Here is a 25263-nt window from a genome sequence, read left to right as displayed (position 1 = left end):
TTGGGGAAAAATTAATGCAACTTTGGATAGAAATAAAGGTTGTGCTGTTCAGTGGAATATTAGTGTGAGACCTTTTTTTGGCCAGGAAGTGTATAATCAACTGTGTAATTTTAATGAAAATGGTTAGAACAATGTTTAACAGCTGCTGATTGTTGTGATATGCCTGTAAGTAATCAGTCCTTATTAAGTTTTAAAGGCAATACACTGTAGAAATTACATTTTTACAGATTTACTTTTTAAAGAAGACCACAATAATGACACTACGATAAACATAAAAATGTAATTTAATTAAAAATGTACACCATCCTACACACCAGAGTATTTAAATATAGGACAATATAAAAATACAACAGTTAAAACTGATTTCCGGTACATCTATTGGATTAACAACTGATCAGCCATAACTTTACCACCACCTTTTTGTTTCTATACAGTTCGTTTTCTCAGGTCCACTAACAATGTACGAGCCTGTTGTACTTCTACAATTACAGACAGTACTTTCATCCTGTTTAATAGTCAGGAACCCCGAAGGTGATGATTTAAAGTGTGAATCATTCTCAGTGCTGCACTGACACTAATGTGGTGTTGATGGATTATGGATTATTTTGCGTATTGTGAGGGCATGAGTAGATCAGAAACAGCAGTGCTGCTATAGTAACAGTGAGAATAGTTAACCAACAAAAAAAATCCAGCTAACATCTTGTGCACTGTCCAGTGACCAATGATGGACAATGAAGGACCAGAGGATGACCAACACAAACTGTGCAGCAACAGATTGGACAGTGTGTGGACAGTGTTTAAAAACCCATTGAAATACACATTGAAATACAAGATGAAAGGGGGCTAACAAATTAAGCAGAGAAGAAGATGAACACCATTCTGTAATTTTAGAATTACAAAGTGCATGTATATGGTCAGCGGATAAAAAGGACAATGAATGCAGATACAAGTGTCCAGAGCAGTGCAACATCTAATCAGACGTCTGTTCCTCGTAGACCAGTTCAACCTGAACATGGTCTTTCAAGGCTTCATTCTCACGGTACACATAGAGTGGCGAGTTTTGTAGCTCTGATGCACAGAAGTCTTCAGTCTTGCTGTCCACATCTGTCAAAAGATCTTGGAAAGAGGTCACACAGGGGTCGTGCTCCTGTAGGGCCGCTGGGTATCGAGGAACAGCCTTCTCAATTCGTAGAGAGCGCCGCACTGGAGTAAAGAAACGAATTTCACTGCCATTGATTCTGCCTGATTTCTCCCGCTGCTGACTCTTTTTTCCACTGAACACAAATCACAAATATTAGATTAAATAAGCACCACGCACACAACAAAATGTCAATGTATAATACAATCCTTATTACTCACAATATAACCGAATTCAAATGTGCTCTGAACAACTACAGTTGCATAAGAATAAGGAGAAACCCCTGGTCAGATTACATGTTTTGTTAATTTTCTAAATGATAAGTTAACACGTCTCTGCACAGAACTAATATCATATGGTACTTTTTGCTCATTTTAGTGCATTATTTCATTTATGGAAGCCTCTTTCAACCAAATAAAATAACAATTACAAAAATGCACCAATTGTTTTTGTCTTTAATGTGTAAGTTGCTATCTCAACATTTTGAGATACTAGGTCAATATATTGAGACACTATCTCATTAATTTGAGTTACTAAGTCAATATATTTTAATACTACCTCAATATATTGACTTATATATTAATATATTTCCAAATAATGAGATAGTATCTTGAAATATTGAGATAGCCACTTGCATATTAATGAAAAAATGTGTGCCTTTATTTCATGTTATTTGGGCTTCCATATGAGTTTAACACACTGTTAAAAATATAACAAAATATGGGGTTTTGGTGTTGGCCTCATCACTTGGAGCACTTAGAGACTGAAAGTGCTGTATCAACCATGAAGCCAGGAGTCCTAGAGAGCACAGCTGAACAGGATATTTGAAGAAAAGGGTGCAAGGGAGCCAAATAATTGGAGCTAACAAAATGGGCATTGTGTAGAAACCAGGAGGTCATTCTAATGTCATGGCCTATTGACTAACAGTGTTTCAATTCAGTCAAAATGTATTCAACTGAACCAGTGAAAACATACCCACTCTTTCTACATACATTCTATACATGCAAACATAACCACTCTTTCTACAAGTAACAAAATAATGGTTGGTAACTCCTACACAGGAATGGTTATGGGAATTAATCAGATGATTAAAATGGAAAAACATACTTTGGAGTAGCCGTGATCTTGTATTTTATTACAGAGGAGTCCCCTTTTGCCCCACGGATCAGTGCACCAACAGGTTTTGGTGTATGGATATCAGAGTGGCGTTTTCCTTCTTTCTCACTGTCTACTTCCTTCACCTCCTGTGTCTGTTTGGAACATAACTCTAGGGAAAAATAAAAAAATATATATATAATATATATAATAATATATATATATAATTTGGCAAGGAGCATTGATTTTCCTTCATACCTTTTACTTCTTTCTTTTTGAGAATCTCAAACACCACAGAGCGCAGTTCTTCCAAAGGCTGTGAAAGGTAACAATGTTATTAGTCACACTGTTCTAAGGTAGATGAACAGCAATATAGTTGAAATAGTTATACTTTCATGTTTTACCTATTATACCAATTTAAATAGAATTTACATCCAAAATATTCAGACTTTTCTTTAGATTACTGGCACACATTGTTAACGTTATGTGAGAACATGACCTACTTACTTAAGACATTACTTCACTGGTTTTTGATGTTTTGTTTAAATCAAATCAATAAAACTAACTCATTGGAGAAATGTTAATAATCCACAGTATTTAATGTTTATTTTAGAAAAGAGCGTTTTTTGGTTACTCAATTACCAAAGTAACTGCTCCAGTACACATTTAACAATGTAGTCAATACTAACATCCCTAAACATTCAGGACATTACTGTGTGCTTCCTACTGTGGCAAACGTTTAGGCATGTGTTTTGAACATTCCAATGTCCATGTGCAAATGCGATTAATTGAAAGTTGAACTGGGAGTCTTGATTGCAAATCACATCTAAACATAGTGACGAAAATGTGGCAAAAAATTTGTGACGTTCATTCTTATGTAATGTATATGAATCAACAAAATATATTGTGGAAATGATGTCCATATATTTTTCAGTAAGTTGTAATGTAATTATTGTTACAGACCTAAACATCAGAACATGACTAGTGCCCTTGTGGCTGACTGGAATCAAATTGTACCCAGAGGCTGCTATAATTTTGGACATAGGAATTTTACATTCATTCTACATTTAAAGGAGCAACCTGTAATATATTTAATGTCCAGGGTGTGTTATCACAGATTAAGAAGCCAGCTAAGTTAAAGAACCGGCATCCCTGAGATCAGTGCTGATATCTCTTTGAGAACTGTCCAATTCTGGTGCAGAGCTCTACTGGAGTTTTGGCTTGAGATCCTACCTGCTGTCCAATAACATTACAGTCCAAACCCACCGGGTTGCCAGTACACAATATTTTAGACAGACCCATGCTCCTTCAGCCATGAAATTACCAAGCAAACTGAGATAATGCTAGGTTTTACCCGACCTTAAATGCCAGTGCCCTTCTTAATATCTCCATGACAAGAGACAGTAAAATGAGTGGAAATACTGGCCATGTGTTTGTAAGATTGAGGCAGCAAGACAAGTCATTTCATTTAAAAAAAAAAAAAAAAAACAGGTACAGATTAAGGAAGTAAACTCTCTAGTTGTTGTGTTTTATATAAAGGAAAGTGAGGGATAGTGAGATTAAAAGGTGTAATGATTTTTTTGTGTTTTATTCAAAGCAGAATAACAAGATTAAAAGATGCAAATAACATTGTTTTAAAACTTTTAGTGTGATTTATTGTTTACTGTACATCCTAAAAACTGCTGTGCATGCAAACAATAGGATGATAATGATGCTGAAATTACATATTGTAAAAAACATTCATTTTTGGTAGAATTCATGTTTTCAAGTGCTACCACTGCCAAAAAAAAGCTATTTTTAATTTATTTAATATCACATATTAATTTCACTCTCTCACACACACTCCTCCAAAAATACATAGTGCAGTTCCTGCAGGAATGAGATTGGAGTACTAACAACAAAGTCTATATTCTCCCTATTACTGGTCAGTGAAGCAACACAATGATTTAAAAGCTGTAATTTCACAGTAATAATACTATCAAGTAAAAAGTATTTCAGCATTCAGTCTATGCTCTACACTTGTGCTCTTTTCACCACTCTCACTTTACAGGCGAAAGGGGAGTGCGTAACATCTTGGAGATGGTGCAAGGACTCCTCTGGAAGTGGTGTGTTTGAGAAAATCAGTGATGACAGACACTTCACTCACTAAGAGGAAAGAGGTATTCAAGGGGAGCATGGCCAATGGCTTTTGCACTTCTCCAGCTGTTAGCGGTGTTGCTAGACCTGAAACTTCATGCCCTGTAGACCTCTTCAACTCATGCACAAATAAGCATGCTGTGTTTTCTATAAGTACTTCTGGTTAGGGACAGAGCTGTCTCCCATATCAAGCTCTATAAATGTCTTGTTTATCTGTTGTTTTATGAGGGGCAAATACAGATTTCACCTGATCTTTAGACCTCAGATTCTATCAAGGGGTATCTCCATGGTGGTTTCAGCCACCACTGAAATTGGACAATGAAGAGTTAAAATATTCTGTTAGAATTGTCTTGTTACTGGTATTAGTCTCTAAATAATGTATAATGCATACACCTAGAATCCATGTGTACACAGATTTTTACCTGTAACTTTACGACACTTAATAAAATTCTGAAGCAAGTGAGCCACTGCTGCAAAATATATACACTGTAACAGCTTGTAAAACGCTCATTTGTAACAGCAGGCTTACATTTTAACTTGTGCAGTTTGTTTTAGAAATTCCAAAAATTCTTTCCTTGACTGTGTGATTCTAGAACGCATGGTTTCCACAAGTCTTTGAAGTAAAAAGTATTTTTCAGCATTTTAATTTTTTTATTCAACTTATTCTACTTAAATATTTTTCATCAATTCAAACAATTTAATTTGTCTGAGGTATGCTTCACAAAGCCTGGACTTTCAGCTATTAAACCAATTAAAAACCTTAGTGAATACCTGGGTGTGTGGAGATTTATTTTTCTTTTTGCAATGGGTATCTCAAACAAATAGAGATGCATGAATCCCGATACTGCACGATAGTTGCTCAATACCGTGTTCATTTGTTTTTTTTTACTCGTAATCACAAATGAGGCTCTGATACCAACATCCGATACCTTGTGTCTAGTGCCGCGCTAATGAGCAGACAACTCAAAATGTCAGCGATCTGGAATTACAGTGAAACCTTGACTGATGAGTGAATCAACTTACACTTTAAGATGCAAGCCGAGATCTGAGTTACGAGCGAGTGAGCTTATGCCACCTGTCACTACAATTCAGCAAGCGCTCAGTTCAGGTTAGATGCATGAAAAGAAAAATCTGTGATGGCAACCCAAGCAAAACCGTCTGCAGGGAGAACCAGAGAGCAGTGAGTATGCTGCACTGTTTGACTGTCCTCGAACAAGGAGGGGTTTTCTTTACACAAAGTGTATTTTCATCCTGGGAAATGTTTTCCGATTTGCGAGAGCACTGTTCGTTGCCCGACTTGTTTTTTCTTCAAATGAATTTATATTCTCCACTCGTGAATTTGTATTAGATCTGATGCCATAGATCATGCTGCTGCTTTTAAAGTAAAACTGACAATACAACACTCCTATGTGCAGAACTTCCCAATCTTCTCAAAGACGCACAACATTGTGCAAATGCATATCAAGAGATTGTTGTTACTAATGTTACTAATTTATAGATAGATACTTTATTGATCCCAAAGGGAAATTCTTACTGGTGGTATAATGTGAGAAAATTATAAATAAAAGAGGGGCAGTTCCAGAAATGAAAAATACAGTTTTATTTAATAACTATACATTTACACAATGCTCCTGATTGCACGTTATATTGCTTAATGCGAAGTATCGGTATCGGCAAGTACAAAAATACACACATACTTGTACTTATACTGCTTGGGAAATGGTATGTTTGTATTTATGCATCCCTACAAACAACATAGCAATGAGTGGGACTACATTATATATCTTAAGCTACCAGTTAGAAACATACTTATTGGACATTTAAATTGACTGAATAATCAGCTAAATCTTTCTATTAAATGTGTGTAAATGGGATTGTATTTATTCAACTTTGCATTGGGCATTTTTTTTAATTTAAGCAATTCATGCTAAACAAACTAATAGGATGTTTGTAGAAAAAAGGGCATTGTTAAGCATGTCTTTCCCTGTTTTTTGCTCTAAACTTTGCTCCACTTCTGAAAGAAGTGCAGAAAGTTGGGGAGCAGTGATACTTTCAGCCTTCAAAACCAAGTATGAAGAGCATATTTGGGTTAAAAGGGGACTAAAAAACATTGATTTTCAATCTTCCTGTAACAACTGTTTTCCTAAACATTTCAAATTAGCTAAAATTGCATACAAGCATGCATTGGGCAGGGAATAGTGGAAAAGTAAACACAAGTGTTCCATTTCCCAGCAGTGCTAGCAAAATTAAGTGGGGAAAAAAAAAGAAAGAGTCACAACAAAGATCTGTTTGTGTGAAGGAATGTGAGAATGTAAGAGTGCTTTCCCACATTTCCCTGGTCTAGACCTTTGGACTTTTAATTAGGTCTGAAACTTCACAGTGGCTGTGTTAGGGACCATGGACCATGTGCAAAAGAGGTGATCTCAGTCCATATAAGTGATCTAAGTCCTTAAAGACTTAATTAGCCAGTTAAATTAGTGTGTTTAAGGTGGAACAGAAAATGCAAATGATGAGTTAACAAATAAGTAGTAGAAAATAATCTGTTCTTTCAGATGCACTGCCCTCTGCAAACCAATTAAAGTTAAAGATTGGTTAATGCAGTCCATGTAGGTAATGATGACAGGACGTAGGTTATTTCATTAGTCTGCTCACTAAATTGCAGTTTGAAATCAAAACCTATCAGACCACATGTACACAGTGTATCAAAACACAGACCTTGGTCTGGATGTTCATGTGAAAACAACTTAGGACAGAGAAAGAAGAAAGAAATAAAGAAACAAAGAAAGAGAACAGAAAAAGAAAAGAGTACCTCTCTGACCACACGAATGGCCTCTTCAAATGTTGGTAGAACATCAAGATTTCCCTCTCTTTCCATTAGCCTGACTTGGCAGATCCAGTATTTAGCAAATTTCTGAGCCATTGGCACTCGAGACAGAACATCTCTTATCTGAGCTACAGGACAACCCTGTAAGGTAACACAAAAAACAAAGCAGAAAAATTAGGGAAAATTACATGAAAAGGCAAAAGACAAGCAACTGATAGCTTTAACATCAATGCAATTCATTTAAAGGAACTAGACCATAAAGATCCACATCTGAATATACCTAAATAGCACATAGTAAAAGCACAAGAAATACTTCAGAGAAATATATACCCACTTCAAAATCCTACACACAAAATGTTGTTCTTGTTCTGGAAGGACGAAGAAAAAAATGTCTAAAAATAAAACTACCAGGTAATACAAAATAAAAATGTATTGTACCTATTCTGCACTTAAGTCATTTCTTCCTAGGTACGGGCACTGACAAGGTGCCATGTATTGCACTTACTACATTTTTGTTCTTTCTAGGTATCAGCACTGGCCCGCGTTCTGGCACAGGGGGAGTTTAGACTCAAACCTATTGTACAAGCTAGGATAAACATTCTGTCTGAGCACTAAGCATTTTGTGTGTCGCTCTGGATAAGAGCTTCTGCTAAATGCTGTAAATGTAAAACATTTGTAGTTATTGATGATAAAAAATGCTGCAGATTTTACCTTATGGACTTACAAAAGATGTTGAAATGCAACAAGTAGCAATCACAGTGAAGGACAAATTCTTAAGGACTCATTAATATGCAAGTGGGGTGTTCACTTAACCACAATTAACTGTAACTGGATATTTGTGCCCAGTACAAGACTACACAGTATGCTAAAGATATCTGAGACACCTAAACAACAACATAAGCAAGTGCTTTTAGAGTTTGTTTAGAGACTTTATCTGCTCTTCATTACCCACCACCCTAGTCTCATTGCAATTCACATGCAGGCAGAATAGGACACTAATGACGCTATAGCCCTGATTCTGCACACTGCACTATTTCACCTAGACAATAATGACATATGCTGAATCCCAGCATCCTGAGAACATTTTACACTTGCACTGTGAAGAGCATTCTGACAGGCAACATCACCAATTGGTACCAGAACTGCACTGCTCACCAGCTGCTGTCTGATGAACAACAGAAATATTACAAAGGACTTCACCCATCAAAGCCATTTCTGTTCTCACAGCTGCCCAGTGGCAGGGGGTAACAAAAAAAAATATATTAAAGAAAATTAAGTCCAGAACCAGCCACGTCTGAGACAGCTTCTTGCCTCAGACCACCAGGCTGCTGAACACCAAGTAGCAGAGTATTTGTCCATAGTCCATCACAAAGTCAAGGTGTCAACAGCCAAAACATAGCACATCTTCGACTAGGCCTGAGTGATATGAACAAAATAATAAATTGATTGATATCGATAATGATCTCAATCTAAAATGTTTTTAATATAATCATTATCATAATTATTACCCTCATTTAAAATATTCAATCACATCAGAAAATAATGCAGAGTATGCAAATTACTCAAACACAAAAGGAAATATCTGTGCTCCAACTCATCTCCAGAGACTAAAAATGCTAAATTTTAATATTCTAAACAAGCAGAACTGTTTTGTTACCATTTCTTCCTTACTAGCTATTAATAAACAGATATGTTTAATAAGTTTGCTGAGAAATCATTTATTTATTTAACTTCTATATTATGTATTTATGTAACTGTTTTTATAAGAAGCTAGTTAGCACTCTGGGTGCTCAAACTGAGTTCCCGAATTCCCCCACTGTGCTCAACTTGGTCAGATAGAAACAGTTTAATGACACAGCACTGCCTAATTCCCACCATGTAATTTCAAGGCAAGGCAAGTTTATTTATAGAGCACCTTTCATACAAGAGCATTTCAAAGTGCTTTACAAAAAAAAAGTTAAATTAAAAGCATGAATAAATATCATAAAGGTCCATTAAAACAATTAAAGTAGTGCGGTAAAAGGAAATATATAAAAAGTAAAAGAAAACATGATCAAAATTATTCAAAAAAATTTAAAATGAATAAAAAATGCAGAGTATTTTAAACTGAGCCGTAAGTCTGCTCAAACAGGAATGTTTTAAGTCTTGATTTAAGTGTCTAAAGTCAGAGCTCTTCTAATATCCTCAGTCAGCTGGTTCCATGTAAGAGCAGCATAGTAGTTAAATGCTGCTTCTCAATGTTTAGTTTTCACCTGAGGCAGGACTAACTGACTAGTTCTTAAAGATCAGAGATCTCTGCAGCAGATCTGATAAATATGCTGGTCCTACACCATTAAGACATTTATAGACCAGTAATAACACCTTAAAGTCTATTCTATAACAGACTGGTATCCAGTGTAAGGATTTGAGGATGGGGGTGATGTGATCTCTTCTTTTGCTCCTAGTGAGAACTCTGGCAGCTGTATTTTGAATCAGCTGAATCTGTTTAATGGTCTTTTTTGGAAATCCAGTTAAGAGACTATTACAGTAATCAATCCTGCTAGAAATAAAGGCATGGATAAGTTTCTCCAGGTCTGGTTTAGTCAGAAAATCTCTAATTTTACTGATGTTGTTAAGATGGTAAAATGCTGATCTAGTATCCACTTTAACATGACTACCAAAATGAAGATCTGTGTCCATTAACACACCAAGCCAGTCTCACTGCAATTCACATGCAGGCAGAATAGATGGAGGACACTAATGACGCTATAGCCCTGATTCTGCACACTGCACTATTTCACCTAGACAATAATGACATATGCTGAATCCCAGCATCCTGAGAACATTTGCAAACACTTGCACTGTGAAGAGCATTCTGACAGGCAACATCACCAATTGGTACCAGAACTGCACTGCTCACCAGCTGCTGTCTGATGAACAACAGAAATATTACAAAGGACGTCTCCCATCAAAGCCATTTCTGTTCTCACAGCTGCGCAGTAGCAGGGGGTAACAAAAAAAAATATATTAAAGAAAATTAAGTCCAAAACCAGCCACGTCTGAGACAGCTTCTTGCCTCAGACCACCAGGCTGCTGAACACCAAGTAGCAGAGTATTTGTCCATAGTCCATCACAAAGTCAAGGTGTCAACAGCCAAAACATAGCACATCTTCGATTAGGCCTGAGTGATATGAACAAAATAATATACTGATTGATATCGATAATGATCTCAATCTAAAATGTTTTTAATATAATCATTATCATAATTATTACCCTCATTTAAAATATTCAATCACATCAGAAAATAATGCAGAGTATGCAAATTACTCAAATACAAAAGGAAATATCTGTGCTCCAACTCATCTCCAGAGACTAAAATTTTTACTTTTTCTAAACAAGCAGAACTGTTTTGTTACCATTTCTTCCTTCCTAGCTATTAATAAACTGATATGTTTAATAAGTTTGATGAGAAATCATTTGTTTATGTAAGAGTAAAGAGTAAAAGAGTAAAAGAAAACATGATAAAAATGATTCAAACAATTTAAAATGATGAATAAAAGAAAATAACTAAAGTGCCATTACAGAATAAAAAGTGCAGAGTATTTTAAATTGAGCCGTAAGTCTGCTCAAACAGGAATGTTTTAAGTCTTGATTTAAGTGTCTAAAGAGCTCTTCTAATATCCTCAGTCAGCTGGTTCCATGTAAGAGCAGCATAGTAGTTAAATGCTGCTTCTCAATGTTTAGTTTTCACCTGAGGCAGGACTAACTGACTAGTTCTTAAAGATCAGAGATCTCTGCAGCAGATCTGATAAATATGCTAGTCCTACACCATTAAGACATTTATAGACCAATAATAACACCTTAAAGTCTATTCTATAACAGACTGGTATCCAGTGTAAAGATTTGAGGATGGGGGTGATGTGATCTCTTCTTTTGCTCCTAGTGAGAACTCTGGCAGCTGTATTTTGTATCAGCTGAATCTGTTTAATGGTCTTTTTTGGAAGTCCAGTTAAGAGACTATTACAGAAATCAATCCTGCTAGAAATTAAGGCATGGATAAGTTTCTCCAGGTCTGGTTTGTCAGAAAATCTGTAATCTTACTGATGTTCTTAAGATGGTAAAATGCTGATCTAGTATCCACTTTAACATGACTACCAAAATGAAGATCTGAGTTCATTAAAACACCAAGCCAGTTCTTTCGAGTCCAGATACGCAGCCAATCTGTGTCTCTCATTGCTGTTTCCACAGAGAATAATCTCTGTTTTATCTTTATTCAACTGCAGAAAGTTGTGTCCCATCCAGTTAGTGATGCTCAAGGCACTTGCATAATGAGTCAACTGGACCAGGGTCATTTGGGGACAGGGCCATGTAAATCTGAGTATCATCTGCATAGCTGTGATAGCATGTATTAATTAAATAAAAGTGGACCAAGAATAGAACTCTAGGGGAAACCAGAGGTCACTGGCATGTTCTCCGAAATATTATTTTCTATTTCTACATAGTTCCTGCTTTACAGGTATGAAACAAACCACTTTAGGGCTGTTCTTGAGAGTCCAATCCAGTATACGAGTCTATCTAAGACTCTTATGACATAAGAATCTTATGGTCAGTGGTATTAAAGGCAGCACTGAGGTCAAGAAGTAATAGAAGAGATACTTTTCCAGCCTCCATATTTAAGCAAATGTCATTAATTACCTTAATTAGAGCAGTCTCAGTGCTGTGATTAGACTGTAACCCAGACTGGAATTTGTCTAGGCTGCTGTTTAAGGACAAGAAGCTAGTGATTTGCCTGAAAACTATTTTCTCAATGATTTATATTTTGTAGCTCACTAACTGCTACATGCTGTGCAAAAGACAACAGAGCACCACATGTGATTGGCTGTTTGTGTTCATGAGCCGAGATGGTAGCAGGCTTGGGGTTTGTGTATTTGATATGCTTCGCTTGTGGTTCACAATTAAATAAAACTAACAAACCTTTATCTTTACAGTATCAATTACGTGTTTTTGTAATACATAATACTACTGTTTAATCACTCAGACCTCATCAACCAATACAAGCTCCATTTGCACCTTACACTCTTATTGCTATTGTAACTAAAAGTCCAGTCACACCGCACCCTTTAAAAAAATTCTCACCATCTTGAAATTCATGTCTTATTAATACTATGTGCATTTTAAAACAGTCCAATAAAGTATGTGCAAGGTACATATAATGTAAGTTAATATGTAGCCTATAAACACAATGTATTTTAATTTTGTATATATGCCTATTACCTTGCTCTTTTCTGCACTACGCCCTTTAAGGGCTGTATAAAGGTTACATTCTTGCAGTATGATTATGTCTATTTATTTGTGGACAGCCATTGCCTAAAGGAACACTATGTAATATGTTTAGCTTTAAATTGCATGTTCAGATTTTTTGTGATGCTTCACAAGTTCTAACAGAGAGAACGGAGCCTCTCTTGCTGCTACTCTGGACTCGGCACTGCAGGAACTGCACTATTTAATTTTTGGAGGAGGGCAGGAGACCACCCTTCCTCCTTCCACCTTACTACTGATTTCAATACAATGCTATAAAAATGAACTACACTAGTGGGAACTAGAAGCAAAAAAACCTATATCTTACTCCAAATCTTGAAAAGCACAAACCAAAATGAGGCCTGCTCTATTGTTGCTCCATAGGTGGTTAATATTTACTTTATTTGCTGTTTTAGATTACTTAAGGTGGAAAGTGCTAAAAAACTAAACTCAAGCTACAAATGAGTTTCTGTGCTAACTCAAACACTGAATAAAAACTTTACTGTCGATATTTTCCCTCAAACATAATGTTCCTCTTTAAAAGACTTTAAAAAGTCTTAAAAGAGTTTAGGACTGCGTTTCTCCACAATCTTAGACGTAGCTGAAATCATTAAAAGACAACATTCCAAATATTGAAACTGAGATTTCTTACTTATTACGTTATGTGACATGTTCAGCAAAGTTTAAATAAAAAACACAAAACAGAAATATGATAAATTTCTCCTTAAAAATTGAACAGTACTGCTCTCCTCCCGATGTAGAATGGGCAGCCCTAAAAGTGGCTAATCACAAGGCAACCATAGTCACGCCTCCCCTCTGAGTCAAAGAGCCTTGTGAGTTAAAACTTAGGAGCCATTAGTAAATGAGCTAGATATCCAGCTATTCACCAAGCTATGGGGTATGGGAGTGAAAGACATGAACAGAGCAAACATAACACAAAACAATACAGAATGAGCCTGAATAGAGCAGAGATAACAGCAACACTTGATCGGTGTGTTTAACTGCATATCAGCGGAGATATCAACTGCACTGGACTAGTGTACAAAGCAGAGTAGAAAGTACCAATTTGGAGACACACTATAAGGTATCCAGTTTGTACAATTAGGTTAACATATATATATATATATATATATATATATATATATATATAAATAATCAGACAAAACCACACCACAGACATAAAAGACGTCTGTAGGTTTGTATATGAACAGCTGTATAATGTCAATTCTACTTGCCGGTGCCATTTTATTGTGTAATGCTATCTTGTGTAAAATGACAACCGCATTTCAGAGTAAAAACCCTGCAAATGTTCATTCTTGCAGCTGTATTGCCATAGTAATGTAAATTTTGACATGTCAGACCATAGGACATATTTGCACTTCACCTCAGCCCATCTTGATAAGATCAGGCTTATCATATATGATTTAAATCATTTACATAGCATTGAATTGAATACATAGCATTGCTTTTGTTTACATCTTGTACACTGTCCCTGGAAATGGGGTTTGTAGTTCAACAGTAAGCAATTGGCCTATACATTCAAAACAATATTGTTTTGAATTTATTAGTGAAATAATCTCCTAATAATCTATTAATTTCCCATCCAATAAACACATTTACATAATGTCAACTGAACAAAATCAAATAACTGTTCTTTATGAAATGTCCCAGGAAGAGTGTAGTGTTACCTGCTGAAGAAGTTTAACACAGTCATTTAGTGACTGGTCCACGGCACACACAAAGCCATGGACCTCATCTTCCTGTTCTATAGCAGTCCAGTAATTTTGAGAAACAGCAGTAGTAGTCTTCCTTCGCACTGGTTTAATTGGCATTGGAGGACGCTTATATGTTATTCCCCTTGCTTCTCGCCACTCCTGTAGTTTACGCCTGTGGATGCATTATTATGATTTATGTCCTTAAATAATATCCAGTGTTATCACTGCCAGTACAACATTTGTTACCATTTTTGAGGATACATTCCAAAAATAAATTGATTGCAGTAATAAATTACAATTAAACTACACAAATACCACAGCAAATTAGCAAGAAGCAATTTAAGCAAATTAAAAGAAATTTTAAACTTAAAGCAAGCTCAGTTCCATTAAAAAAATATTAACTTACAGTCTTTCTTCCTGAGCAGCAGTCGGATTCGTCTTTCCATCCAGAGGTACAGTCCTAACACCCTGAGTCCCTGGGTTGCACCCTGATTTAGGAGTCTTAAACTGCACTGTCCCTTTGGCTTGGACAGAGCTCTTGGACTGTTGTGGAAGACACTGAGGCACCGAAGCTTTTAGAACAGTAATGTTAGGGGGCACTTTAACTGTGGGACACCGATTCTGTGAAAAATGGTGGTTATTGCATGCTGTTGCTTTTGTTTTTGGGGCATTCACTCTTTTAGAAACATTATTTAAAAGAGGCAATTTTTGCTTCGCTGTGACAAGAGCTGTTCTTTGTTCTTTGGTCTGCTGATTTTTGTTGCCTGGCACATTTACCTGAGACAACGTATATTGAGGTGCTTCTGACCTGTGCTTTTCTGTCTGTGAACTCCTCACCAGAGATTTGTGTGTTTTAGGGACACCACTGTCCGCTTTACTAAGACCATGAGTTATCCTGGGTCTTGCAATACCAGTCTTTGTTGTGAACATCTGTGTAGGTCTTTTCTGGGAATTTGTTATAGTTTTTGCCTCAGTCCTTTTTGAATCCATTGTCTGCAGTTTTTCTTTTACTGTGAGAAATTTGTTCTGAGATTTGGTAATATTTTCTTCAGAACAATTATCCTTTTCAACAACAATCTGCTTCCTACACTTTGTAGTGCATACTTGTGCACTGAAAGAAGAGGTCCCACAGGAAGTTCTTGCATGTGCTAACATAGACTTTTGATCAACCTTAACAATCTTAGACTGTCTGTGAGTCCAGATGTTTGTTTGAACAAATGGTTTTATTTGTTTCTCTTTAATAGGCACTGTTCCTTTAAAGTGTGTTCTGCACTGTTGAGGGACTGTTTGAGAGACAGTGGGTTTAAATGTAGTTTGTTGGTGGGTGGCAGAATGAGCTTTGGTTCTCAACTCATTGCTGGTGATGTTTATATTTTTCTCAGTCAGGGTATATCCCATCTTCATGCCTTTTTTAACTTCTTTAGCACTGTGGGTACTGTTCTCTTTTCCTTGACCAGACTGAGAAAATAAGAAATGCCACAAATATTAGCAGATGCTACCTCTCCATAAACCAAACCAATTTAAGCAGCAGTCTAAAAGCTTACAGTTTGAGACTTCTGCATAGCTCCTGGAATTCTCTTCAGAACTGCACTGTCCTTGAGATAAGGCCTTAAAGAATGATTTAAAAAAAAAATAAAAAAAATAAATAAATAAATAAATCCCTTGCCAGACACTCCTCCATTCAGATGTGGCAAATACAGCTTTAAAACATGAAAATATTTGTTCTCAAAAATGTGACCAAGGACATACTTTGGATTGGGTGGTTTTAATCTGCCTTTTGCCGCCAAGTACTCCGCAAGTTTCTGCTTGCGTAACTCTGTAAGATGAAAAATTATTCAATAACACAAAGAGAATACATAAGCTATAACCAGGCAATATGCTGAATATTTAGGGTGTGCTTATGCATATTAGGTAAAGTTACATCCAAAAACAAATTCCTTTAATGTTATTTAATGTTATTATTAACTGGTCATATATATATATATATATATATATATATATATAAACCATATATAAACTCCATGTGCTTTGTGTTTGTTTTGCTCCATTCATCCTCATTTTTGCGCTCTCACATAAAGTCAGGTCCACCAGTTCAGATGAGGCATGGCACTACTGAAGTTTTCTCTTACTCTTTCATATATATATATATATTTTGGACTGTGCTTTGGCCTCCCAGCATCTTTTTAGGTTACTGAAAACTGAGGTCTTCAATGTGGCATCATGTTTATGACTTAAACTATGGTGTCATACAACGTGCCTTCCTGAAATACAAATAGCTCAATATATATGTAGTAAATTACATAATTCATAAACTACAATAATATCTGAATATAAACACTGTAGTTTTATGAATTATGTAATTTACATTTTAGTTTAGAAGTTAATTAGATATAAAGAAATATAAATTATGTTGTATTAATAAAATATAATGCACTACTAAGATATAGATCCAGTAATTTCATGACTTGCATCGTGCACTACATAGGCAGTATTGTGCGATTCTCTTATAACTCGTGGTGTTTTGATGCCTTTCTTTAAGTGCTACTATTGCCCTCTACCAGACTGGCATTAAAACGCAACCATTTTCACATTCGTCTTGGCGGGGATATTTTCAAAAACAGGGAGACGAATATCTGTGTATGGACAGGGCCTTAATAAAACATCTGTGACATGCTGTGATCAAAATACCACAAGAATCAAAGTAAATAGCACAATTCTGCCCCTGAATATACAGCTCTTTTCAGACCAACCGGTTTCAGAACCTGTTCCTGAGAATGAGCCACTATTTTCTCCAAATGACAGTGAGCCCAGCTGTGAGATGCAAGCAAAAGAAACACTGGTTTACTCCTGTTTCTCCATGCTCTTTGTGTTTGTTTTGCCGCAGTCATCTTTGTCTTTGTGCTCTCACATCAAGTCAGGACCACCACTGTGATTGAAAAAATTTAGATGAGGCAGGGCACTACTGAAGTTCTTGCCATCTAGGTATGGTGGCGCACAAAACCAAAAAGGACTTATTTTATCCCACATTATCAGACTTGGGCAGATCACAAACACTGATAGGGTAATGTACACATTCGCAGCAAAAGTTTGTATTGTTTTCTTCTTTCCTTCCATAACTGTTTCCATGATTTCCTTTTATTTATTCATTTATTTATTTGTTTGTGGTATTGCTGAAAACCAACATTTCCCTTTATAATACAAAATACAGTCAAAACTAAAGACAAAGCTTTGTAACTGTAATCAAATAATATGCATTTGTGTGAATGTCACATATAATACCCGATATTAAACCCTGACTATGTCACACTGTCTCCACTTTAGAACACTGCAGGTCCAGTTCAATTATATTACAATGAGTACAGTGTAAGAAAAATCTAAGCGGAATTATTAGTGCATTGTGTCCAAATACTAGGAAATGCATCGCCCACTGCAACTCTCACTTAGAAAAAGTGAATCTGTTTTATATTAGTGGGTGTCATAATATACGCAGGAAATACGTCGGCAACATCAACCCTGACAAATTGATCATCTCATGGAATTCTGAACAAAATTATAAGGAAATGGTGACTATATTAATGTCGCAAAACACAGCTACTAAAGACTAGCGCTGGGAGGGAAGAATGCTATTACCAGTTTATAACTGCAAACGTAGATGACTCAATTACCAGAACGCCTGTTCTCAGTGACACAATATCAAACTCCGACTAATGATCATATGAATATTTTTGCTCGAAAATGCATCAGCAGTAAGTAAAACTTGTGAATACTTTAGATTGTGAGGGTGGAACAGTGCAATGTATTCTTCAGATGACATACTGATATTATTCAGGTGACGTAGGACATACTTATAAACATAAACAGGAGTTGCGTTTCTGGCGTGACTTCACGTCAACTTATTCAGAGTAAAGTAACATTAGTGGGTCTTATCCTAAACGTCGAAATATAGAGCTATAACAACAGACGTAGCTAATGTTTCTTTAAGTTAGTCAATCAGTCTATTTCGTACAAGTGAAAATTACACAACATTAGATTCCTTACTAAAAGGACGTTAAATTGGTAATGACTCCAACATATACTGACACATTTTAAAGAGGGTTACTCAAGAAAGACGATCTCCATTAGAAATGCTGAATGTGTTGCCAGTTTTTTGTTTTGAAATGAAGCGCAGGCAAACGACAGCTTTTCAAATAACTAAGCAGAAACATTAGCTACCTGTTCTGGAGAATTTGGCCGCGTCTTCATCACTTAATGTTCCCATTATCTTCTTAAAGTGCACCTTAGGTATATCTCTTCTTATCTTTTTCGCTAATTAGAATTTAAGAAAGCGAAACCCTGTTTTGTTTTTTTTCAGTCTCCTGCTCGAAACTGCCACAACAGCGCCGCAACAGCACGCTTCAGTTGAATGTCGCGGGGTAACACCCCTTTCGCTCTCATTGGTCTGTTCAAAGATTTGAAAATAACGGTAATCTTCCTCTGTTCCTGACTTCACATTAAGAGTAACAACGGGAGAATAATATGGAGGACCTTACCTCCAGGTGGGAATAATATGGAGTTTTAGAAAAATAATTAACTAAATAAATAACTCCCTAACCCCTCCTTTTTTCCCCTAATAATGATAATAAATATAAAATAAATTTAAGAAAACAATAAATAAAATCGTACATAAATTTAAAATGTCTGTTTACCTGCATGTGTATTTAATTTACTTTCTCTGTCTCTTCTAATTTATTTTTTAAAATTTTAAATAATTTTTTGTTGTTTATTTTTATTAATGTTTTTATGTATTAATTTTATTATTTATGCATTAATTTCTATAACTATTTATATTTTTCATTAATTTATTTCCCAATTTTTTTTCTTCGTTTTTTTATGATAAAAATGGGCTGCCCGTCAATGAAGTCATGGTGTCATTACCCCAAATGACTGAAGTATCAAAAGTATCAATATTTTGATTAATGAATCAATTTAAGAACATAATCTGGTATCGGTTGTATCGATATTTTAGTATCGATTCGCACATCACTTTTTGCTACCCCCTTGTTGTATGGTATGTGCATGAGCTGGTATAATGGATTTATCATAAATGTACTGCAGACATTACAGTAAACAAGCAAGACTGTAACGACTGTAAGACTTAAGTTTACGGAAGCATGCACCTGCACTGTACTGGTTTCCCATTATGACCTGAAGAAAAAGTTGATAGCATTTAGCAGACACTCTTATCCAGAGTGACTCACAAAAGTGCTTATGTTCAGACAGAGTGTGTATCCTATCTAGCACAAATAGGTTAGTTTAGGTTAGGTTAGTGGGTGGGAAAGAGATGGGTCTTCAGTCTGCGTTTGAAGACCACAAGAGTCTTCAGTCTTTTGAGTCTGCTGTTCGGACAGCCAGCAGAAGTTCGTTCCACCATCTGGGCGCTAAGACTGAGAAGAGTCTTAATGCTAGTCCTCCATGTGACTTTACGGATAGTCAAGCCTTGAAATTACTAGAGACTGGACAAGCACCTGGGCAGCCTCCTGAAAAAAAAGGGTCGGATCCACCAGATGCTGTAAAGTAGGAATCTGCATGACAGGTTTGCGATCTGGGTTGCGAACAATAGCTGGTCATAAGACTCCTTGTATCTCCAGATGGAACAATTGAGGAGTTCTCAAATGAGATAGCAAGATCTTCTTGAGGGCCGGCTGTTCCAGGTATGAAAAGCAGCTCAGTCTTGCTTGGACTGAGCTTCCGGTGGTGACTTGTCATCGAAGAAGAAATGTCAGTCTGACATGACGATATAACAATTCCAAGTAAAAATGTGTCACAAGGCTGCTTCTATAGTATTCCAAGTTGTTGCTAAGGTGTGGCTAGGCATTTGCAATTGCCTTACATGGTTGATAATGTGTTTTCGTATGGTTGTTATGGTGTTGCTAGATAGTTGTAATTTATTACAGGTGGCTGCTAGGGTATTGTTAAGTGGTTGCTAGGTGGTTGCTAAGAGGTTTCTAGGCAGTTTCTAAGAGATTGCTAAGTTGTTTTTATGCCAGATGGTTGAAAGGTGTAGCTAAGTGGTTACTAGGCAGTTGCCATGGTATGCCAAGTGGTTGCTAAGGTGTTTCTGTATGTTTTTTTATGGTGCCGCTAGGTATTTTTTGTTGCTTTGGTATTGCTAAGTGGTTGCTGTGGCATCTCAGGTTGTTGATAAGTGGTTTCCAGACAGTTGCTATCGTATCCCAAGTTGTTGCCAGGTGGTTGCTATAATATCCCAGGTAGTTGTTGAGGTGTATTGCTAAGACGTTGCTAGACAGATGCTATTATATCCAATGTAGTTGAGCCAAATTAGATAGTGACATATAAACAGAGAAAAAGGAAGGGGGAACTGATGATGGTGTCAATATCTAATTATATGTCGATGGAAATAATCCTCTTAACTATCTTAAAAACTATAAATTGTAGTAATTCGTGTCGCAGTCACACAGCTCCAGGGGCCTGGAGGTTGTGGGTTCGATTCCTGCTCCGGGTGACCGTCTGTGAGGAGTTGGTGTGTTGTCCGCGTGGGTTTCCTCCCACAGTCCAAAAAAAAAAAAAAACACACGTTGGTAGGTGGATTGGCGACTCAAAAGTGTCCGTAGGTGTGAATGTGTGTGTGTGTGTTGCCCTGTGAAGGACTGGCGCCCCCTCCAGGGTGTATTCCCGCCTTGCGCCCAATGATTCCAGGTAGGCTCTGGACCCACCGCAACCCTGAACTGGATAAGTGCTTACAGATAATGAATGAATGAATGATTTTTGAGCTATTATCCTGTAATTATAATAATAGGAAAAAAACTGGATAATAACACACTGCTTTGCTTTGTACTTTGCTTACACTGTAATTATAAACAGTCAAAAAGAATGAAAGAGACAAAACCATACACCCCTTCACCCAAGCAGAATTGTTCTTTGTAATGTACACTCTCTTTCTAACACAAATACTTTGAAACTGCCAAAATGGTAAAAATAATGATCAGTGAATGTTTTTATATAGATATTTTTTATGTTTTAAATAGAGACAACAATTTCCCAATTATAGGCTTTCCAGTATTTATTTGGCTAATATGTCTGTGTGTGTCCTGCATATGGTTCGTTGAAAATAATTTCTTTTTTTTTCTTTTTTTTTACAATTTGGTATAAAGCAAAATAAATCACAGTGAGATAGCAAAGAAAAACAAAGAAAGAAAAAAGGGAAAAGCTTAAAACCTCCAGGGCCAATGTGTTTCATCAGTAAGAATTTTGGCTTCAAGAGAACTACAGATTGTCTGATTACTTGAACACATTCTTACACGTACAGAGAATAAGTACCGAGAAACGCATGGAAAGCATTAACCATGAAACAGAATTTGAGGTTATAAAACAGACAATATTTTCCACAAAAAAAGACATCTAAAAAATATACAAATAGAGTCTTATGCAAAATAAATACAGCATTTATAATCTCTTCTGCTAGGTTCACTTCAAGTCCAAATGGTAGTGAACCACAAACAGTCTTTCAAGTTTGTCCCAACACAAGCAAACTTTATCTAAAGAAAAGAAAATGTTAATCTCCACACAGACTGCCCTGCTAGAACAGCTTGTTCATTTCGGGGTAATAAAAATACCTTATGTCACTGCAGAACAACTACACACAAGCCCACATGTATATAGACACTTATTCACAGGAGCATGACTGCACAGAAAACCAATGGATGATCTAAAAACCATTCGATGGTTAACAATACATGGAATTCATATGCTACTTTTTAATCTATGCCTTGATATGAAATGAAAATTTCCATAAATTGTACATCAACATGCTTCAGTTGTTTCTGTTTTGGTCATTTTTCCTTTAGTTCTAATTTTATAAACAGAGAAAGTCATTCTAACATGTGGTTTCTTGTATATAATGCTCAGTGCCTCCCTGAGATGTCTTGATTTGATAAACAAATGGTTTAAAACAGGCAGAACACACATTTTTTCCTTAATGTTCCTATAAGTACTCCATTCCCTTCCCCTTTGTTTCTCTAAATCCTTCCACACATATATGCGTATATTCATACACGGTTTAGTTTAAAGTGATAATTTCATATCAGACATAATTTCATCATACCCAAAACATAATGAAAAACATTCTTCTTTAGTTTTGCACTGAAGAATGCACTATAAGGCTAATATTCGTAACAAGTAGTGGTAGACTGTATGATAACACAACACTGTGCCAACTTGATAATTAGGTACTATTAAGTAATCTCAAACAGTTTTTTTGCTAGTTTTTGTGGTTTTTAGCACAAATATTAATCTAAAACCAAACAAAAATACATGTTTTGAGCTGGTTGACAAATGTTGCCATTACTTGCTAACTGTAATAGTATCATAGTTCTAGTGTAAAGCTAAAGAAGTAAACATCCAGCACCAAATAAATCTTCACTGACTAGCTATGTTTGAGGTAAGCAAGAATCCATTGTAAATTTGAATTTTATGGTAAAACTCTTGCTTTGATGTTCACTTAAATGTCCAGACTTGCCTCATTATGAATCACACTTTCTGTAAGCATTCTTTTTGCAAAATGAAAAAATAAATAATCTGTTTTGGTATATAATGCATTATTCCCCTCCTATCTGTGCAAATTCTTTGAATGCCCCAAGAAGGATAGTTTTTGGAGTGGGAATCTGGCTGGTTCAATGGTCAAAGACCTGGCAACTGTTTCACCCCATGGGCACCAGGCCTGTATTGTAAGTACCATTTTATGACAAGAGGACTTCAAGGGGTCAAATTCAGAGAATGTGTTTGTGTATAACTGTGAGTCATTTATCTCCTCCTGGAAATGTGTAGCAGTTACGGTTAATGCCCGTTTTTGTGGACAAATCCCAGTCTGTTAGAAATGTGTTTTTAAGACAGTTTGTCAGATGGAGCTGTCATTGTGTGTGTTGTGGTTGGCTTGGCGAGTGGGCAGGCAGTTCTGCTCATTCAAGAGCGAAGTGTGTTCATCTGGAGGGGTGTCTGTAAGGGGTAGTGTGAGAGTGTTCTCTGAAGGAGACAGAGGCACTACAGGTGTGTCGTTGTCCACAGGTGTGTCCTGGTCCTCATGTGTGTGTCCACTGTCTGGGGACTGGGGTGAGCTGTCCAACTTAGATGCCACGAGGCCATTCTGATACTGCGATCGAGTGATCTGAGAGAGAGAGAGAGAGAGAAGAAGAAGAGAGGGAAGGAGAGGGGGAGAGAAAGGGAGAAAGACACAAAGAGGAAGAGAGAGAGGATGGTGTGGGGAGGTAGGGAGTAAGTGGAGAAAGTGTGACAGTGGGAGTAGAAGGAAGGGAAGTAGAGGGGGAGAGGATGGGAGAGAGACAAGAAGTGAAAGCAGGGAGGGATAGAGGTAGGGAGGTAAGGAGGAAGAGGGGGAGAGAGAGAGGGAGAGGGAAAGGGAAACAGGGATGAAGTGTTGTTTGTGTTATTGAAAACAACAGAGATGAATACGTAGTTCTATTGTGTTCCTAATTAAAATAGTTGTGGCACTGAGATTCATTGCCTTTATGCAGCATAGATCACAAAGCCACATCCTATTTGTTCAATACAGTTTCACTTGTTTAGCACTCACAGAACAGCTCATCGACCAAGATGACTGTGGCAAGAAAAACTCTGGATCTGGAGATGTCTGCATGCAACTATTTTTGGGTTACTGTGCATTTGTGAAAGAGGCTAAAAAGAAAACATCTCTCAGAACATGAGAAATACCATGAGAGGAAACAAATCCACCTTGTTCAGGTTGAATTTTAGATTACCAAGGATAATATAAAGGATACCAAGGAGTTTGAAAGGGTAAAATCACTTTGGTATGGTGATGCCAAAAACAATTAAAAATGGAAGGCAATATAATAGAGACATCATTGGTTCAATCCCTGGTGACTCCTTAGCCTTCTGAGATCATGAGTCCAGAAGAGTACAAATGGTCTGCCATCTCCCCTCATCATTCAACACAGTTCTAGCTAATTTGGACATCCGTTATTTGATATTGCCAGTGTTCTCCTACAAACATATTGTGCAGAACACTGGTTTTGTGATTTTGTCTCAGAGGACACATGTGACTTTTCCCTCCTAACTCTGCTTGACATATTTCACTGGGGAGATGTAGTTAAAGAATGTAATTAGCAATGAGTAAATTGGGTGGAAAATTACCGTCAGAACCTCAATGAATGTTCATTCTCACCTTAACAATCTGCAGGTCTGTAAGAGCTCGTACATTGAAATCGGGGATGTACTGTGGAGAAGGTGCATTGTTGAGCTGTGTGTTACTGCCACTGATGGACTGTGACTCAGTGCGATCAGTGTAATTTAGAGACACAGATCGGTTCAAACCGCTGAGATGAGATGGAGAGCGGAACTCTGAAACACACACAGAGACCAATAAAAGCAGGAAGGTGCATACACCTAGACTTTTTTAATACAGGTCTTTAAAAACTCTGCATTCACACATGCACACACATCAAAAAGTACATACACAATTGACAGATGAACTTAAAGAACCGTAAAAAAAAAAAATTATATATATGTGTGTGTGTGTATTTCTTTAATAATTGTATTTCTTTACATTTAATTGTTACATATATATATACACACACATATATATATATATATATATATATATATATATTATTTTATTTGATTTTTTTAATTCAGTAAATTCAATGAAATGCAAATATATTATTTTGCCATGCCAAAATCATCAGAATAAATGGTTTGAAATATATACATTGGCAATAATTGTGAAGCTAATAATTTGGCTGATATAGAAATGATTTTTATATACTCTCAGAAAAAAAAAAGATAAAGGTACAAAAAGGTATAAAACTGGTTTTAAATCCAGTTGTGTTCCCTAAAGGTATATTACATTCTATCCTTCAGAAGGAGGGTTGAATATTTATAAGACTGCATTAAAGAACTGTGTAAAATAAAAAACATAATGTAAATATTTGAAATGAAATGGGGCATATGAAATCAACACAATTTCTATAAATTAAAAATCTATAAAAATGATAGAATATGGTACAATTATGTTACATATACAATGTGTCCTGGCAGATCAAGTGTAT

At 36.3% G+C, this 25263-nt stretch overlaps 2 protein-coding genes across 2 annotated transcripts in view; both read right to left on the bottom strand.

Annotated features, from left to right (window-relative positions):
• Positions 1-304: 304 nt before the first annotated feature.
• Positions 305-18557, bottom strand: LOC136677069 (cytoskeleton-associated protein 2-like). Its single transcript, XM_066654457.1, has 9 exons — positions 18398-18557; positions 15935-16001; positions 15730-15793; positions 14592-15643; positions 14159-14357; positions 7179-7334; positions 2492-2549; positions 2246-2405; positions 305-1274 (listed from the first exon to the last, which is right to left on the bottom strand). Exons 1-9 carry the CDS (start codon positions 18441-18443, stop codon positions 971-973), a joined length of 2106 nt encoding a protein of 701 aa, XP_066510554.1. The 5' UTR covers positions 18444-18557; the 3' UTR covers positions 305-970.
• Positions 18558-21133: 2576 nt separating this feature from the next.
• LOC136676942 (metal transporter CNNM4-like) overlaps positions 21134-25263 on the bottom strand; it is a 39106-nt gene continuing 34976 nt past the window's right edge. Inside the window, exons 6-7 of the mRNA XM_066654255.1 lie at positions 24381-24556; positions 21134-23345 (exon numbers count right to left, since the gene is read on the bottom strand). Of these exons, the coding sequence (XP_066510352.1) occupies positions 23079-23345; positions 24381-24556 (443 nt within the window). The 3' untranslated portion in view covers positions 21134-23078. The remainder of the gene's footprint in view (positions 23346-24380; positions 24557-25263) is intronic.

The sequence above is a fragment of the Hoplias malabaricus genome, chromosome X2 (assembly GCF_029633855.1).
Source record: "Hoplias malabaricus isolate fHopMal1 chromosome X2, fHopMal1.hap1, whole genome shotgun sequence".
NCBI classification, from domain to species: Eukaryota; Metazoa; Chordata; class Actinopteri; order Characiformes; family Erythrinidae; genus Hoplias; species Hoplias malabaricus.
This window is presented reverse-complemented; position numbering and strand designations above follow the sequence as displayed.

What these genes read in the sequence shown, in the direction of transcription:
- LOC136677069 (XM_066654457.1), bottom strand. Translation starts at nt 18,443, where the DNA reads ATGGGAACATTAAGTGATGAAGACGCGGCCAAATTCTCCAGAACAG. An exon ending in GCTGCTCAGGAAGAAAGACT is followed by an intron (nt 14,358 to 14,591) that starts GTAAGTTAATAT and finishes ATGCATCCACAG; the next exon opens with GCGTAAACTACAGGAGTGGC. An exon ending in CAAAAAGAAAGAAGTAAAAG is followed by an intron (nt 2,406 to 2,491) that starts GTATGAAGGAAA and finishes ATTTTTCCCTAG; the next exon opens with AGTTATGTTCCAAACAGACA.